The sequence below is a fragment of the Chroicocephalus ridibundus genome, chromosome 1 (genome assembly GCF_963924245.1).
Source record: "Chroicocephalus ridibundus chromosome 1, bChrRid1.1, whole genome shotgun sequence".
Taxonomy (NCBI): Eukaryota; Metazoa; Chordata; class Aves; order Charadriiformes; family Laridae; genus Chroicocephalus; species Chroicocephalus ridibundus.
This window is the reverse complement of record NC_086284.1, coordinates 164,758,785-164,775,158: the sequence shown is the minus strand read 5'-3', so window position 1 is coordinate 164,775,158 and position 16,374 is coordinate 164,758,785. Positions and strand designations below refer to the sequence as shown.

At 46.6% G+C, this 16,374-nt stretch overlaps 1 protein-coding gene across 7 annotated transcripts in view; it reads right to left on the bottom strand.

The window, feature by feature from the left end:
* The window catches only part of CACNA1I (calcium voltage-gated channel subunit alpha1 I), a 186,863-nt gene that overhangs the window by 39,977 nt on the left and 130,512 nt on the right, over positions 1 to 16,374 (bottom strand). For all 7 annotated transcript variants that reach the window (XR_010069438.1, XM_063322480.1, XM_063322474.1 and 4 more), the window contains 4 exons: positions 11,196 to 11,502; positions 9,389 to 9,792; positions 1,350 to 1,504; positions 538 to 723 (listed from right to left, as the gene is read on the bottom strand). Coding sequence is in view for 6 of the 7 variants with exons in the window: in XM_063322480.1 (XP_063178550.1) it covers positions 538 to 723; positions 1,350 to 1,504; positions 9,389 to 9,792; positions 11,196 to 11,502 (1,052 nt within the window). In the remaining variant the exon portion in view is untranslated. The remainder of the gene's footprint in view (positions 1 to 537; positions 724 to 1,349; positions 1,505 to 9,388; positions 9,793 to 11,195; positions 11,503 to 16,374) is intronic.

Here is a 16,374-nt window from a genome sequence, read left to right as displayed (position 1 = left end):
TGAAGAAGGAGCTGTGTATTGCACCCCTATAGCTCACCAAAAAAACCCGCTTTCCATTTGTACTGCCTCAGAGCTCACACATTCCCTCCAACCTGTCTTTCACATCTGCTTTCTCCACAGTTCTTGTTTGCTCTCATTTTTCTTCATCTCCATACTACTGCATCCGTGGCATGCACCGACAGCCTTTCTTGGTTGTTTCTTGCCACCCTTCTGTCAGTCAGCCTCCAGGCTGAACTGCTGCTGCAGCCAATGTTGATTACCAAGAGACTTCACCTGTCCTGCGATGGGCCATTTTGCTCAACATGTGCATTTGGTGGCAGTATTTCTCCACCCCATCCAGGACACATCTTCAGCTGCTGAACCCAATTCAGGGCAGCAGTAACCTCAGCCCTTATGAACAAATAAACGTTTCTCAGTGCTGCCCGAGCCTAGGACAATGGGCAAGACGAGTCATGCAATCATGCTCTGAAGTGCTTGTCCACATGAGCCATGCAACGCCTCTCCAAAACAATGCGAGGCTACTAACTGCCTCCTCACCTGAATATAAAGATGAAGAGCATGAGAAGCATGCAGAAGGTGGCTACATTATCCATAGTCTTCATCAGCACCACAAGCTGGCGGCGCAGAGCAGGCATGAAACGCACCAGCTTCAGCACCCGCAGGAGACGGAAAGTCCTCAGTACAGAGAGGCCCCCGTCCGACTGGCCGATGATCTCCCAGATGCTGTGGCCCAGAGAGGCACGGGGAGTACAAGGGACAAAATGAAAGACAAGTGAACAAACCGAAGAAGAGAGAGAGGAACAACAATGCTAATCCAAATTTTCACCTCTGCACTGGCAGCAAGTATAAAGGCGTCAGAGAGAAAATCTGTTTGAGTAAGATATAATTAGAAGTATATACTATAGGCTTATACTTATGTGTAGAAAGCTGCATTTCTCCCTTAAGAACATGAACACGGCACTGCGTGTTGTAGGAATGAGGAAAGGATTGCAGCATTAAATTCCAGCAAGGGAAGTTATTCTATCACACGTTAAACCTTTGTAGCATCCTTAATTTGTGCATTTTTAAAATATTTCACAGCTAATATTTGTTGTTGACTTACAAGGCAATCGCAATTGCCTCCATTCTACAGAGGAGAGGACAGAGGGGCAGAAATGCTATGCAGCTTGCCTAGGGTTGCCAACTGTTGGGAAAAGACATCTTGGTCTCCCAGTCTTTGGCCTTGTGCATCAGCTCAGCTTCTCCTAGTATAGCTGCTAAATTGTTTTTGAAAAGGCACATGAAAACATGCAAGCTCTGTGGTACTCTTTTCTATGTGCATTTCAGTTGATCCCCAAGGCCCTTGTCACCTGATGATGACGATGATACTGTCAAAGATATTGTAGGGGTTGCGGAGGTAATCAAAGAGACCAAAAGCAGCAAGTTTCAGGATCATCTCCAAGGCAAACATGCTTGTAAAGACAACGTTGCTGATCTCCAAGATGTTGGTCAATTCCTCTGGCTGGAGAAAAGGCAAATTCAGAGAGTCAGAACTGAGAGAGTCCTGAAATTATGGGAAATAAGGTGCCACCATTCACAGGGGACAGGCTTTGCAGAGTGATTAGAGTGGAGCTGGATAGAGCCACTTGCACTCCAATTCCTTTACACATTTACTACCGTCATCACAAATTATGTCCCTAACAAATTCTTTTACTAGATGTGATCAGGAGCCCCACAGCTATTTGCACAGCCAAGGCTGACCAAGTGTCTCCCACATCCCGCTCCATACCGTGGTCCCCCAGCTAAAGGATGCTTTACTTTGTGCAAAGAATTTGGGTATTTTTTGGAGCAGGACAAAAGTGGATGATCTGTGGTGAACCTCTTTCTTCAAGGGTTTCTTCCTCTGAGAATTCCACATGTAGCTGCCACCATTTTTTGCTGAAATTTTGAAAACATTTGAATGATATGAAAACAGTTCCCCATCTTCCTCTAAACCTCACTGCACTTCTCTGCCCCTTTCCCCTCTATTTTTTCCCTTCCCCATTTTTCTGTCCCCCATTCTCCACCAAATCCTTGGTATGCATTAGTTTTCCGTCTTGCTCCAGCAATCTTTTCTCATGCCTCTGTCCTCAGAGTGGTCTCAATAATTACCTGAGTGAATATCAGACTGGATGGATAGGACAACAGTGAGGAGGGGCACGCTGTTAACACCTACCTGTAAGGGACAGGAAGAGCAGGACAGGGTGAGGAAAAGTGAGAAATGGACAGCAAGAAGAGAAAAGCAGGTGCACAAGGTGAAAAACCCCAGGGATGACACAAGATGACTGTGTTGAAAGACAATAAGGAAACAAAAAAAAAAAAAAAGAAAAAAAAAAGGCAATCTGACCCTGTCCCAGGCATTTTTGTCTGTTGAATCTCTGGCACATCTTTCAGGCCCTTGGTACAGCCTTCTCCAGCAGAGACTGATGTGTTTGTGCGTATGAGAGAAAGTGTTTTAATGACTCCATCAGTGGAACAAGTCTGAGCAAATTAAATTACTCCTCCTTTTGTTTTCTGAATTAATGACTTTTTCTTCAGTGTGTGCAGCCTTGGAAACTTCTCTGACAAGGTCAGGAAAGGGTCTAGACCGTTTCCTCAGGAATGATGAAACGTTGCTTCAGAAGGAGACAGAGGTTGCGCTGATGTCATTGATGAGGGATGCCAGGATCTTGCCATCCCCTGTGAAATGCAGGCATTTCCCGCACTGAATTTAGGATGGACTCATCTGCTCAAAGCACCTCTCATGCAGGGACTGGGAGTGCACCAGGCCAAACAGCAAGGTCTCAAACAAAGTCAGAAGCATGAGGGGCAACACATGCGCAAACCTGCCCATGTTTGCACGTACTCAGACACACACATACATAGCCCAGGGTGACTACCATGGTCCCAAATTTCCATGTTTACCTTGGGCCAGGTACGTCACAGCTCAGACAAGGTTACGCATTTGATGTTTAACCTACTGCACCACTAAGCCCCAGCTCCAAGCCTCTGAGGTGAGTCTGACCCAGGCTCTGTGCTAGCAGACACCACTGCTCTCACTATTTGGATACCCGTGCTGAAAAGGCAGCTGAAGACTCCCCTCTTCCTGCACGTTTGTCTGGGCTATGCCTGGCCACCAGGCCACTCTTTTAAGTATCACGTAAAATGGCAGGGAACAAGAAAACTGCAAAAGCCTGTTGTTCGGGGCAAGAGAGGACAGACACCCCTGGCACTGCGGAAGCAAAAAAGTGAGTCCCTGCACGTCAGAGCCAATATTTTTACCGTGAACTCACTATTAGTGTGCACTATAGGATGGAGAGTCACAGTCTTTCCCTGAAGACTGCAAAATTGCTGTTTTTCTGAAGCCTTTGGGTTGGCTGTGCCTATTACTTATTCATCTAGTGGAAAGTGAAGCGAGGGAGGAATGCAGTCTGGGCCTGACCCTCCCCCTGAAGCGGGGGGTGCTTTGACTCCTGCTCTGGGACATCCAGGGGCCCAGATCCTCCCAGGTGAGCAAATGGACTGGCAACTGCTCCTCACATCTGTGGCTTCCCATGCCCTTTGCTAATTTCTTGCACTTCTCTTTGCAGATTTTTATTGAAACAGTCCATTTCTTTAAAATCAAAAAAGGGGAGATGGATCAATTTCCATCCATAATTACATTTGAATAACAAAACCATCCTGAAAATGAGGGTGAGAGGAGAGGAGATAAGAGTGAAGAGAGAGAAAGAACGAGCAAGTGCACACGGGAAGGGAGAGATGAAGATCACTTCACGGAGAGCCAGGCAGTAATGACGCTTGCTGGGAACATGAGGTCCATATGCTAAACAGAGATGCCAATTTCAGCTTGAATCAAATGATTATGTCAGTGAGAATGAGCAATGTAAAAAAGCAACAGGCTACGATGGTGGATTATCCTCCTCTCTGCTGTCCACACGTTCTCTCTTGTGCTGTCATAGGGAGCAATTGATGTTTGAAAAGCCATGCTTGCATCTCGCTTGTGGAAAAGGTCACCCGTTCCCCCGTCTCTCCTTCCCTCCCTGACATCTGTTTCTCTAGTCAAGCCTCCACCTGTTAATCTTTTTCTAATGGGCCATCAATCAGCACCAGAAAAGCACCCTTCCTAGAGAGAGGGGCAGGAAAGCCTGGGCAGGGACAGGAAGGAGAGATGGGCAAAAAGGAAGGCAGTAGAAGAGGAATTAAAAAACAAAACTAAAAAAAAATAGTAAAGTAAACTCACTGGCACCCACAAGAAGGAGAGAAGGAGAGATTTTTAAAAATGGAGCAGGAAGACATAAAGGCTGGGGAAGGAAGAGCAACACAAAAGGAATGAACTTGGGGAAACAGAGGAGAAAAAGAATGGATCCAGCTGGAGAGGCCCAAGCATGTTCATCAGCTAAAGGCAGATCCTGCCTGGCAGCTGTTTCTGGAGAAAGAGATAATTCAGCGGAGTACAAAGAGCCATCAGCCAGGGCTGCAGGGTGGGGGCCACCGGCGGCTGTGTCCTGTGCGGGGATGCCCTCACATCTGGGGCAGTGTGGCCATGAATAGCAGTGGACATGGCTGGTGGCTGGGACATGGTTGATGCTGGAGACTCCGTCTGGCCAGGGAAGAGTGAACTTGATGAAGGGGGCAAAGCAAACGGGGAAAAAGTGGTTCTCTCCTTTTCTTCCTACCAACGCACAGGATCCCCAACACAACAAGGGATCTCCCAGCTCCCCAGGCTCCCACAGACAGCACTCTGGCATTTATCATCAAAAACGTTAGCAAGGCTTCCTCCTCCGAGGACCCCCAGGTTTACCTAGAAACTGTAAATTGAAGTGCCCACAAGGGAAGACCTGAACTCAATGCTATTTTAGCCCAAGCAAAACCAGCGAACACCAGAAATCTCCCCACAAGAAAAGTCTGTTCATATTGCCAAGCCAGGATAGATTCACTTACCCATCACACCAGGAGAGAAACTTGAATAAAACTGTGGGAGCTGAGTATTGGGGTGAGGAGAGTGTCTTGAAGGGGAGATCCCAGGGAGAAGAGCATGCCCACGTTTTAACCAGACTGGTTCACCTACTCTGAATACGGATCCCCTTCCAAATCCATGAAACTACGTAATTCAGATCTTCATGGCACTAAGTCCTTCATCCTTTCTCCTTTTCAGTTTCTTATTCACTAGCATTGGACTGAAACGTAATTAGTCCATTATCTGAGAGCAGCCAGAAACTCCTACAGTATAGGAAAGTGTAAGAATGTGCAGACCACTATGAAGCCTCTGCAGGAGAGGCTTCTCCTAATCAGGAGTAAATTGGCAACTGTCTAGAAACTGAAGAGTAATTGATGTGATCTATGCACACCAGCCTACCAAACCGTACCTGCACATCACTGCCTCTAAGAACATGAGAGAGAAATATTCCACACAGAGGTCTCTCCGGCCTGTCCATTTTTACTCACCATTTCAAAGTCACTTGACAATAATCAGAAGAGTCATAGAAATCGGCCATGGAACATACCTACCACCTTTTACTTACTCTAATCACCACCCCACAACCGATGCAGGATTTCATGATGTTTTGTTATACCCTAGTTTTACAAGACTGAAGTGATGTGGTTTCATCTACCACCCCAGGGAGACTGTTCCATCATTTACTAAATGTCAGGATGATAAGCTGGCTTGGACATTTGCTGAACGTTTCTGACAAGCAGCAAATAGTAAAAAGAGAAGCAATAACTGTAAAATATGAACTTGTGGATGCAATAAATGCTGGTATAAAGGGAAATCATGCAGGCTAAAGGATATGAAGGTACTGATCCACAGGGCTGGTCTAGTTAGGAAACAAGGGATAGTCTCCTGATCCACACAAGACAGATCTCATTAAGTATTGATCTGATGTACGAAGGAATAATGTAAGTAAATACTGGAGAAGATAAACCAAGTTACTCAGCAATTTTCTCATTGGCTACTAACGGCAAAGAAACTTGAGTCCAACAGGCCATTCAAGAAATATATGAAAAAGGCAGCTAGGGACATTCAGCTGGGACCAGCCTTTCATCCTTATGCTGAATAAGGGAGAAGAGCCAGCAACACCAGATCCTCTGTGAATATTTAAAAAAGTAATCCTCTTTAAAGGATCCTTCTAGACAGCCACAAGTAGCTAGTATCTTGATTTTCTACACTGGATTTTAAAAATAGGCACTTCCAAGAGAAGCAGATCTGAAGAACTGCAAAAACTATTTCAAGCAGGACAAAGCTTGAAATGACAGATTTTGGCTTGTGCAATATCCCAGCAATATCTAAAGGCCTAATACTGAGGATATTACATGGTATAATGCACACCAATGGATTTGAATAAACTTATCTATTTGCAAGTGATAATTGTGATAAACTTAAGGATTAAAAATGACTCATAGCAGTGCAGTTTGTCCCAAAATGAGTTGATTTCCCTCACAAGAAATGTATAAGGACATGGCGAGCTGCCTTGGCCACCCAAATAGGACAGGACAAGGGACTGGATGGATAAGTTAAACAAAGCAAATTCCAAGGTGATTTGGATCCAAGTAAAGCGGTTTGAGTTGCTGAAGCTAAGTCTCCTGGCAGAAAAACACTGTGAATATTAAAGCCCTGAACTGTAACAGATAATTTTAATTCCTGTTTTTCTTTCTGTTGGTCAAAGCTCAGGAATCGAAGGCAGGACTCGCACATGGGCTCTGTCCCCCAGGTTCCTGTGTTTCTGAGCCTGAACCTTGTGCCTGGCTCCCGCAGTCTCTCGCCCCTTAACCTGATGGTTGGTAGGTGCCTGGGTCAGTGGGTCAGCTCGCCCGGATATAGAGTCCATGAGCAAGCAGAGCAGCAAGGAGCTGACGGACGTGCCACACGCTGCTCCCAGGACCACTGAAACCTGTGACACCTTCACACGTCCTCTCGCCCAGCCAGATATGTCCCCGGAGAGCGGCTGGGTTTGTGATCTCCCATGCACCAGAAAATAAAAGCTCGAGAGGTCTCTGTAGGCATTAGCTCTGGGCCAGGGGAGATTCATATGATGAAGTAGCTGAAGTAACAGAAGCTACTTCAGTCATACAATGGCGTCGCCCTGCAAATCACAGATCTCTGTGGGCAGAGGGGTGTTACTGGATATCATTCTGTGAAAATTTGTGTTTCTGGGAGGAAAAACAACAGGAAAAAAAAGAAAGGAAGGCCAGAAAATGCGGCGATGAAGCACCAGTCTGAGATCTACTGATAGTATGGCTTGAGGAAAACTGAAAGAGAGCAAAGGGATGTACAAAGGCCTATCAGCTTTTAAGTAAACTGCTGACTCAAAAAGTCCTGGAATTCATGGTATGGTCTGAACATATATTTTTTTTAATCTTCTTATGCCAGGGAAACAGAATTCAGTATACACATTTTAAATAAACAGGCTGCACCACATCTTTCAGTTATGATCAATTCGGCTGACATCTCTTTCCAGTAGAAACAGCATGCAGGGTCATAAGCTTTTCCTAGCTACTTATGGATAAAAAGTGATAGCATAACTTTAAGGACATGTCATTAATAAACTGTTAATAGAAACCCCAAAGCTTCAGGCAGCTCCCACTCTGCTGCAGGCTGTACAAACACAGCAGAGGCGGCCTAGAAGGGCTTAAATCTGCACACACAATAGCCAGAACATGAGAGTGAATTCTCTACCTCCAGCTCAGATATTCTTCTGCTAAACTCTTAATTCACGCTGTCTCCAATAAACCAAATGAACAATGGCTCTCCCTGCTTGGTGCTCACATCTTTAAAACATCAGTGGGCAGTTTTCGTATTGTCCTGGGCTTCAACCCTTAGTCATCTCTCTGCTACGTGATAAATACATCGCTCTTTTTTATCTATTTTCATGAGTCAACCCCTCCAGCTTCTTCTTCATTCTCCTCTCCTCTGAGCTCCTGCCAGTATTTTTCTGGTACTGAAGCATCCAGTGCAGTTTTGCATTCTGGGATCAAATTAAGGTTTCCCATCCTTGTATCAGAAACTAGCTGGGCTTTGAAAAGTGGTCTAATGCTTGGTACGTGGGTGGGATCCAGACATCTGGGGCTTCAAATACTGGCTCAGGCACTGTGTTGCCTCAGAAAGGGAATTTAAGATACTCTGGGTCTCAAGATATCTCCATCCTGATACAGCACAGGATAAATCTAAGTGCCTTGCTTGAAGCAGACTGCCTGCCTGTCTGCTGCCTGAGACTGTGTTCAGGACTAGACTTCAACTTGGCTCCAAAGCTTCAATGCAGTCAGCATTTCAGTAGTGACCTGGGCAGACACATGGAGGAAATCATGGTCACATTCAGTCTGGCAGCGTAGATCTGAGACATGGATGTACAGCATAGAATCATAGAATGGTTTGGGTTGGAAGGGGCCTTAAAGATCATCTAGTTCCAGCCCCCTGCCATGGCCAGGGACACCTCCCACTAGACCAGGTTGCTCAAAGCCCCATCCAACCTGGCGTTGAACCAGTCCATGCTCCTTCAACGCAAAGTGCAGCAGAGCTACCAGCCAGCAATGCAGATGCAAGGTCATGGGCATGCTTAACACCCCCTGAAGCTGTCTCTGCACATCACAAAGAAGACACAGCCTCTGTTTCCCAGCTACAAAATGAGAGCACACAATCCTTCTCCATCTCACAAGTCTGTCATTAGAATAAAGTGCACTGCTGACTCAGAGCTGCCTGCAAACTATTGGCATGAAAGTCAAACCTGTGCCCACACCCGCTGTCTGTGTCTGACCTATCTATCACTTCTTGCTGTCAAGGCAAAGGAAAGGCTCAAGCCACCTGAGCCCCCGAAATGACTGGAGATGGAAGGTAGTGTCTTTCCTAGCCTTCTTGTATAGATAGACTGTGCTCAGGCATCTCTTAATTAAGCTGGAAAGGCTAGCGGGCTGATGGATTTGAATTGAGATGCTGGTGAAGTGCCTGTGACATCCCCAGAGGGCACATTAAATTAACCAAATAGACTAAAGATTCAGTAAGCTAATGAAGAGAGAAATGAGAGAGAGAGAGAGATGAGAAAGATGGAAGAGATGAGGGTGAAAGAGACAGAAGCAGATGGAAAGAAAAGATAGGGTAAAAAAGAAAAACAGAGGGATAAAAGTGAGCAGGGAGGAGAAAAGAGAGGGATTAAAATGAGGTGAGAGGAAAATACATGGAGACAGTGAAAGTGATTATGTGCAGGGATAAAGAAGAAAAGACCCTGCAAGATCCTGAGGCTTTTTCCAAACCCATGCTGGGACATCTGTGCTGCAGCCTGGAGTCCAAATTGCTCAATCGCTGCCTCCAGGTTGCATCAGCTGCTTAGCAAGGCCATAACCCCGAGCAGGACTCACCAGTTCCCACTGCCCACCCTGTGCCCCGACGTGCCTTACCTGCCTCGTGGTGCTCGATGCCCATGCTGATTGTGTTCACTAGGATTGCGATCATGATCCCACGGTTGAAGTACTTGCTGTCCACAATCCCTCGAAGTTTGACCCTCACTTCTCGCCACATGTCACTGCAAAGCTTCAGCCGTCCGCCTTCTTCCACCTCCTCCTCCTCCTCCTTCTCCAGCGCCGAGGCACCTTGGTCCTCTCTCCTGCCCTCTCCCTCCTCTTCACTGGCTCCTCCATCCTCCTGGTCCGAGTCAGCGCTATCCAGGACAGAGAGCCTTCGGGATGCTTCGTGCTCCCCCCTGTGGCATCGGGGGCAGTTGGTGGGATCAGAGGATGCTGTCACAGCAATGGGCTGGACCAAGCCCTGAGGAGGGCAGTCAAGAGAGTTGTGCTGCTGGCAAAGTCCTGGCAAGAGAAATGATCGTGCTTAATGGAGAAGGCTTTGAAAAAGACATCCAAACTGGGGACCTGTTTGGCTTTTGGGTGTTTAGACAGGGTAACTCGGCCTTTTAGCTGTAAGGATGGTTAAACACTGGCACATCATCTCAAGGGCAGCAATAAAAGCCATTGCTGCTGAGGGCTTTACACTGACTGGCTGTGTCACCAAAAAGCACAGTACTGTTCATCTGCCAGTGATGAGGCTCAATGGGGGTTCACGTCCATCAGAGGAAGAACTGTTTTGTCTGATGCAGGAATCACAGCTTGAGACTCAGTAGCTTGTGTGAAGTGGGAACTGAAGGAAAAACGATCACGAGGGCTGCTTTTGGCCTGAACAGCTACAAGTGGGGTCCAAGAACCCACATGCTGAGCTGAACTCTCTAAATTAGGGAAGCTACATTAGCAAAGCATCTCAAGAAGCCAAAAAAGGTAGCACAAGAACACTTCCTCCTGGTAACCCGTGTGCTCTGAATTAGAACAGATCTGCTCACTTCAGTGAGAAAACTGTTTATGTTTCCTCCATCTTCCAGTTGTGCCTGGAAGATCAAATGGGGGAATGAATTAATTAATTCATTAACACAATGCATGAGGCCTGCAGAAACTTTCCTTCCAGCAAGTAAAGAAAATGAAAGACTGAGTATGCAAGATCAACTGAAAAATCTGGTTTTTTGCTTGTTAATGGGAGCATTACTTACGAAAGGCATCGGAAGGCAGTTAATACTAACTCTATAAAACTATTTTTACAGTCACTTTTCAGGCCAGGAATCCAATTTAAATGGTATTTTGTGTCTAATTTTACACAACAGCATGTGCTCCCATCAAGACAAATTGTCTTCGTTGCCCTTGCATATCAAACCGACTTCTTCAGTATTGCTCCCTTGGTTCAGGAGACACCCTATGGCAATTCTACCCCCTGTGCCTCTCTCTTGAGGTCCCACAGCAACTCAGTTTGGGAGGAGAGCTCTGGGGAACCTGTTATGTCACCCAATCCAATCTTTAGTCCCACTCTCTCATATCTCCTTAATACTTAGCTCTCCCAGATTGCTACCAACCCTTGCTAGACCGACCTGGAGCCCTTTACAAGCTTCAGTCAATGCCTTTAGCGTTATCCCATTATGATCTCTGGGTTTCAGTCCTGGGTTTCCCATGTTCCCTGCTGGTCATCCCTGTTTCATTCCTATTCTTGCTGGTCATCCCCGCTTTGCTGCTCTGGTGTACCGGCCATGGCCCCGTGCTCAAATGGCCAATGTCAATTCTAATTCTGTGCTTTGTAGGCACAGGTCCTACAGCAAGCTGGCACATGGGGATGCTCCCAGTTACTCTCACATTTCCACTATTGGCATTTCCACCTTTACCCATGAAATCCTTACTGTAGTGCCTCTGGCTTTTCCGGTTCATGCGTGGCTTGGCATCACTTGGCTCCACATGGCCCTGGCGCCAGCTCTGTATGTTGTTGTACAGCCCAAGGGTGCGGCGTTTGGCTTTGCGCACGATGTGGCAGACGTATTGAAAGATCTCCTCATAGCAGTCTCCCGGCTCCATATAGCTTGCAACAGTGCTGGACGAGAGGTACCGGGCCCGCTGCTCCTGCATCAGCTGGTGTTCCCGCTGCTTGGTCTCCGAGAACTGTGTGGCAATGACCACCAGGCACAGGTTAATCATGAAGAAGGAGCCCACCTAGTAGCAAAAGAGAAGAGACCATCAATGTCAGACTGAGGAAGAACATGCAGGAGAGGGAAAGAGGAGAGAGGAGGTGAAAGTGACCGGAGCAGGCAGACAGAGGAACGAGAACCAGTCTGCATATGGAGATGGGATTTCAGAGAAAGCCAGGGCTGGCTAAGCTTGTTTTTGCGAACTCACTCAACATCATTTTCATGCAGAATTTAGAGCTCTGAACTGTAATTCAGGAAACACAATCCCTACTTTTGGCTCTTTGTCAGGCTTTGTGGCCCTTAGCATGTCACTTAGAAGTTACCTGCAAACGGTTTGATGAAAACTGGACTTTTTCTTTCCCTCTTCTTTGTGTTAAACAGAAGGTGGGAGACAGAGGACTAGTTTGGTAGTTTGGTTGCTTTCTCCTCTGCTTGCTCTTTTACTACTGGAAAAATCACGCACTGTCATTTATGGTCCTCAACTCCTAGAGGACATGTCAGTATTCTCACGGCATTTTCTTTATTTCTACCGTTTACACCTTAATTCACCATACAGGGAGATGGCAGTTTGCAGAAATGAATCAGCTCTTGAAATCAAAGAGGAGTTTACAAAAACTAATGACTTTGAGAAGGACACTAAATAGTCTGGTAAAACAGTGCTTCCTTGCTCATTTTTGATTCTTCTGATTCTTCTGATACGGGACATGTTATATTAGCTCTTATTTTACTTGTCCTCCAGCCTAGGTAGGATTTCCATTTCAAACACAAAAACAGTCACAACCCACTCCCCCAATTTCTTAGAAACAAAACAAAACACTCAAGTTCTTCCTATTCCCCATACAGAAGCCAAAATGTCGATCAGGCTTATTTTACACCTTTCCATGTTCCCGTTAAGCTTCATTTGCCTCAGCTTTCCTATCTGTAAAATGGAGCAAATATTTCTTGGTGCTGAGAGATCTGGAAGTAAAAATCTCACTCTCAGTGTTACATATTATGAAATTACAGATGAGTCTCCACTAGGAGATCTATCCATTACAATTAGGATAAAACCTGGGCTTCAATATGATGAGAATTTCATACATGAAAGGGCTGGTAACCATGCTGAAAATCATTTTCAAAAGCTATGATGCCTTGATTGGTGCCTACTCCCCACGGAGCTGTAAGTGGTGATATGGTATTGCTAAAACATAGAGTCTGATCTCTGAACAAGGACCACACGTTTGCGCTGCTCTGAAACAGACTCTGCGGGGCAGCCCCTGGGAGGAGAGAAAGCACCAGCTCAAGATTTCTGCTTCCCCTGGATCAGGGAGCATCCCATCTAAGGGACATCCTCACACCGTGTTCCTCCTGTACAAATCCACGCAGGAGCCAGTCTCACCTCCCTGTCTCTCCTTTCCAAGCAAAGAGCTCTGACACAGAGCTGGATCTAGTCCTGCCCTTATCTCCACACGTGTGTCCTCCCCCATATAACCCTTCCAGCAAAGGGAGAGGGCAAGTAAAGGTGGCGATAACCTGACCCCAATCCTCGTGCATGGAAAAGGCGGTGTCTTTTTCAGCAAGTACCCCAGCTTATTTTATCTATCCAAGTAGCCTTCCCCTTAGTACACAGACCTTGCCACTCCCCCATCAGCTTGCCCCCTTGGTTGCCCCCTTCTCTTGCACACAGATGTCCAGCAGCCCTGCCCAGAGGCTCAGTACAGTGGCTCTCAGTATTTCACAGTCCGTGCTAGCATCTGAATAAGCCTTTGAAACATGAAGCCCTTCCCAACCAGATTCAGCATCAGGACAATAAACTACCTCAAAACAAAGGCCTTTTTTTTTTTCCTCCTCCTCTCAGCACCCTTCAAAGCTGTTCTAATTCTGTTTCCCTTCATCACTGAACCCTTCTCTTCCCTGTTCTCCAGCCCATATTTCAGCCTATTTTCCCTTCAGCTTCTGTACGTGGCTTTGAAAATTAAAATGATGCCTCGTTCAGATTCCTTTGCCTTCCCCCAAGATTTTCTCTAGTCCATGATGTTTTGCCTGTTTTAACTGATAAGAGTATGACTGGGAATCCAAATTCTTTCCTGATGCACTCTCCTGCCCTCTTCCCCCTCAGGACTACACGACACCCACATGGGCTTGCCCATTCAGTTATCTCCCTCTGCTTGCCCTGAGCGAGGCAGGGTTGGGAGCTGGACATCAGCTGTGCACGCATTTCTGGAATGGTAATTGTGACCCTGTCCGGGACTTTGCAGCTTCCAACAACTCCACAGACAACAAGCGATTAAGACTTGCAACACCTTCTCTCTAGGCTACAAAGCACAGGAGCTGAAGGCAGCAAGATGCCCTCAGCAGGGTCATGCCGTAAGCCTCTGGCTGAATCCAGAGGGGGGTTCAGGTTTCACATCACCAAGCCCTGTCCTCACAGGCACCATTTGCTGGGATCTCCCACCAGATGACCAAAAAGGGGAGGAGTGGGAAGACTGGATATGGCAACTAACCCACCAATCCTTAAGCCTCTTAGCTAGGAACATCAAACACAAAACAGATGAGCTTGTTTAATCCTTAAGATGACAGGCAAGTCCGTAAACTCTAAGGTTCTGTTGAGCTTCATGCTGCCTCCCAGCTAGCAGAAGGACAGGAAGGGTCCCAGATGGCTTGTAATTGAGCAATCCATCTCAGCTAGCTGCGCGGTGAGACCGAAAATGTCTGACATGGAGTCAGACAAAGCATCTGACAGAGGCAGGAGGAGACCATTGATTCAAAGCCCCAACACGGGAGTCCCATTCATCCCTGAGACTGAGCTGTTCTTTGATTAAGCGGAACCTGGCCTTGTTTAACCCAAGGCACGATCCCTGTTTCTGCAACGGCTAATAAAATCTGACTGGTGCTGGAGATTCTGACTTACTTGCCCATTATTTTTATTGCTTATGCCTGGATATCTAGCTTGTCTTCTGAAGCCCACATGTGTAAGCACAGAGGACTTCAAGAAGGCCACTACCTGCTGCAATATGGAGACCAGCCTGAGAAGTCAGAAGAGCTTTCCCTAGCCCAGGAGCCACACCAGAGGCCAAGTAGCTGGAGAGGTGACAAAGAGACAGCTGGACCTCAAGCAGTGAAACCCAAAGGAAACACTGACCCGAGAGGTGAAAGCAGTCCTTTCTTTGTGTCCCCTCTCTGATGTCTGGCAGAGGGAGAAGCTATTTACACTTTGCTTAATATGTAAAATGCTTTTACCAGGTTGCTCTGCAAGGCCACCCTAAGTGCAAGTGTCAGCCAGCACTCTTTCCCTCGGGGGAGCACGTCTGTGCAGGAGTTCTAACCGTGCTGGGAATATATCCAAGTGGTGGAGCCTTCTTCCTGCCAGATGAGCAGCAGCAGGTAATGCCCTTGTGTAGGTGTTTGAACATATCTCTGTGAGGGAAGAAAAAGCCATGGATGAAAGCATAGCTCTAAAAAAGAGGCTGCAGAGATCCAGCACCAGAAGAGTAAGTTTGAGCCAAGGTTAGGACGTATGTGGGAAAGCAAAGGGTCAGGGCTTGAAGTACAACTGTGAGAGCAATCCTGCTTAGAAACCCAGGCCTTTCAACCATGGAGAAAAAGGGAGGGATAAAGGCTAGAAGGACTGTGCTTCCCAAGGCTTGAAGAGGGGTTGTCATTTCTATAAGAAGACTCAGAGGGAAAATGAAACCAAGCGATCACAAGTTCACACGATGGTGTTGCTGTGTGCTGCAAAAGATGCATTACACGTGCAAAGAAGGTAACAGGCTTCAGGTCCAGGTGAAGTCCAGGTGCTGCCAAAAGCCATAAAAGGCTAAATACTTTCTCGGTGTAACTCCACCAAAGGCAAAAGAAATACTCCATCTAGCATATAGCTCCTTTGTTCTGAGCAGTCCCCAGAGTAAGTTGAGGTTCTTGTGCTCCTGTGTTTGATGGAAATAAACCTACATGGCTTCTGCAAATGAGGAGGGAGTGTCTAGAAATGTCAATGACACTCCGCAATAAAATCTCAGGTGGAGTGTTTAATTGAGGGTTTTCAGCCGCCTGCTAAGTCAGAGACAAAGTTTGAATCACTGGGAATCCACATGAGGTGAGCCAGCACTAGAAGGATGCTCCTGTTTAGAAACCAAAAACGTGCTGACAGAATTTATGTAGTTTGGAGCAGAAGGTGAGGGGCAGATTTTGGAACTGGCCTGCGGGAAATGGGCATGCCCACCCCAAAGGTTAAACACGGACTCTGCACAGTCCTTTCTGGCTCTGGCAGAGATTGTGTCTGAGGCCAGGAGTAAAATCTGTGCCGAACTGCACATGGTACAAATCTGTGCATCCTGGCCACGCTGCTCAAAATGAAAACACAAGTAGGTGCTAAATATCTACCGCGTGGTGAGAGATCCAAACAAACTTTATGGGAAATACTTGCTTTCTGAACTCACAAAAAGCAGTGGACGTTCAGTTTGCCTTTGGGAATAGAGCTGGGGGGAACTCCCCTCCCATCCTGTGCAATCGTACCTTGGCATTGTCTCTCCTTGGGACTCTCCAGCCTCAAAGTAAAAGCAGCATTCCTCAAGGTGCATTTCACCTCTGCTGTCCTGGCTCATGTTGCAGCCCACAGGCAGTAGGTCAACTTTTTCTTTTTCTCTCCTTGTCTTTCCCTTCTGACGGTAGAAGGCCAGAAGGCAGGAAGAAATCAAGGATACCATGAAGATTTTAGCTTTTTTGTAAGTTCTCTGACCTGAATAGACCAGCAGATTTTTTTTTGGTGCCACTCCCCATATGTACAGGCTGCAGAATTTCTCCCAGAAACTGGATTAAGGTATGTTTGCTCTCAAATCATTGCATGTCAATTTGAATTTATACTAGATCCTGTGCCAGGTGAGTCTGCTTCTAAAGATCCTATTTCTAGGAGGGCATGACC